At 56.8% G+C, this 1,832-nt stretch overlaps 1 protein-coding gene across 1 annotated transcript; it reads right to left on the bottom strand.

Annotated features, from left to right (window-relative positions):
- Window positions 1–580: 580 nt before the first annotated feature.
- LOC119323933 lies at window positions 581–1,346 on the bottom strand. Its single transcript, XM_037597644.1, has one exon. The coding sequence runs from the start codon at window positions 1,299–1,301 to the stop codon at window positions 828–830; it is 474 nt and encodes a 157-aa protein (XP_037453541.1). The 5' UTR covers window positions 1,302–1,346; the 3' UTR covers window positions 581–827.
- Window positions 1,347–1,832: the final 486 nt, after the last annotated feature.

The raw sequence follows: 1,832 nt of genomic DNA, 5'->3' as shown, positions 1-1,832 counted from the left end.
CGGAGTGATGATCGACCAAGGTGATGCCGGACATGGCCGTAACTTTTGCAAGTCCCTCTTTTGCGTTTGTCGTATTGAACTTGGTTTTTATTTGCGCATAAAACTGTGTTATGTTTGTTTGAATTTGAACTTATTTACGGGAAATTACGTCAAATGCAAGAATTAAGCGTTTTCTGTTTTCGGGTCGACGTGGCGGTGTCCGAACAAACCCCGCAAAAACCGACCCGTAAAAAAGTATATTCCGCGAATATCCTTTTATACGAGTCCGTTTGGGGGTTCTGCATCTGCGGCCGTCGGAGCCAGCCCGCAAAAGCGCGGTTTTCCCCGAACTGCAAACGTGTTTTGCGGGCCGGATGCGGGGTCTGCTAGAGTTGCTCTAACAACCTGAATTAGCTACGTGTTCTGCAATGCCCCAGCGTCAACATTTTCTCTTGGCCAACACCGTCTCAGGAGGTAACCACTGCTTCTGAACCTGAACTGCTGGCTCATGACTGTACTGTCTGTTTCTGAATCTTGGTCAGTTCTAGCGCCTCCAAGTACCGATTAATAAACCCAAACGCGGAGACGGGACTCAGAAGTCCGCCAAAACACGAGTAAAAACAGAGTGATTCAAAGCATCCGTTAGCCCAACCAACGATTGCCTGGCATCTTGAATCTCAATTAACGCCATTCATGCGTGCTGGAAAAACGCATTCTGCACAGTTCCGGACGGGCTCATCAATCGAATTGGTTCTAAAAACTCCAATTCTTCAGGCAATTTCTTTCCTGTCTACTAGTACTACTCTACTACTTATCTTGCTACGGCATGTCGACCCTGTTCGTTTAGTTTACTGGCTGTCGCCGGCCGTGGACACGGCGGAGAGCCGGCTCGGTCGGGGACGGAATCCGCCCGCGCGCCTCCGGTGCTGCAGCGACTGCTGCGCCGCGGGGGACGGCGCGAGCGCCCTGCGTGCCCAGTGCCCGCTCCCTATGGGGACGAGCCGCGCCAGCGCGCCGCCCGTGCTCTTCGAGGTGGACGGCGGGGAAGGCGGGGAGGCGGGCCTGGTGCTGCTGCCGGCGGGGGCCGCCTGCTTGCGCTCCTTGTGGAGGCTGCAGCGGAAGGAGCCCGGGTGGTTCGTCGGGGAGCACATGCAGGAGGACCGACGGCTCCTGGTGGAGGGCGGGGACGAGACGCTGACGGACTTGCCCGGCGAGCGGGTGGCGCTGCCGGTGGCGAGCTTGACGCGGGTGGGCGAGGCGGAGCGGTAGCTCGGGGTCGACAGTACCGGGCCGCTGGGCCGAGTCGCGGTGGCCGTCGCCATGAGAGGGAGATTGGAGTGGTGGAGCAGTTGGATCTTGGATGGAGATTTTGGTGGTTTTGGAGAGTAGACTGAGAGGTGCGGGCTGGGCGGCATTTATATAGCCGGGAGGGGTATTCTGGTAACTTCATGGGTTGGGAACTTGGTTCGGTCGAGTTAACTAACTGGGGTTAATGGGCATAAAGCAGTGGGCGTCTGTGCCGTGGGCCCGGACGGCTAGCACACCGGAATCGGTTTGGAATATTTTAGGACTGGTGCCAACTTTTTTTAGGACTGGCGCCAACTTGATTTGAATATTTTGATGAAATGCTGCGTGCTGTGCCCATCCAACGCTGTTGCTGTCAGAAAACCGGCACGCTGAAAGGACGGACACAGGAAAAAAGGAGTTATCTTTTGAACGCTCGGAGCGAGGCAGGTGATGGTCAGGTTGGCACGATTAGGGCCTGAACGACGTGACGTGCCAGCAGCCGGACGGCAGCGACCGGACCCCAGCCGCCGGCCATGGGATCGCCCTCGCTTTGCTTGAAACGCGGC

Source organism: Triticum dicoccoides, chromosome 6B (genome assembly GCF_002162155.2).
Source record: "Triticum dicoccoides isolate Atlit2015 ecotype Zavitan chromosome 6B, WEW_v2.0, whole genome shotgun sequence".
NCBI classification, from domain to species: Eukaryota; Viridiplantae; Streptophyta; class Magnoliopsida; order Poales; family Poaceae; genus Triticum; species Triticum dicoccoides.
This window is presented reverse-complemented; position numbering and strand designations above follow the sequence as displayed.

Excerpts from the sequence above, each read along its gene's own strand:
- LOC119323933 (XM_037597644.1), bottom strand. The coding sequence starts at position 1,301 with ATGGCGACGGCCACCGCGACTCGGCCCAGCGGCCCGGTACTGTCGACC.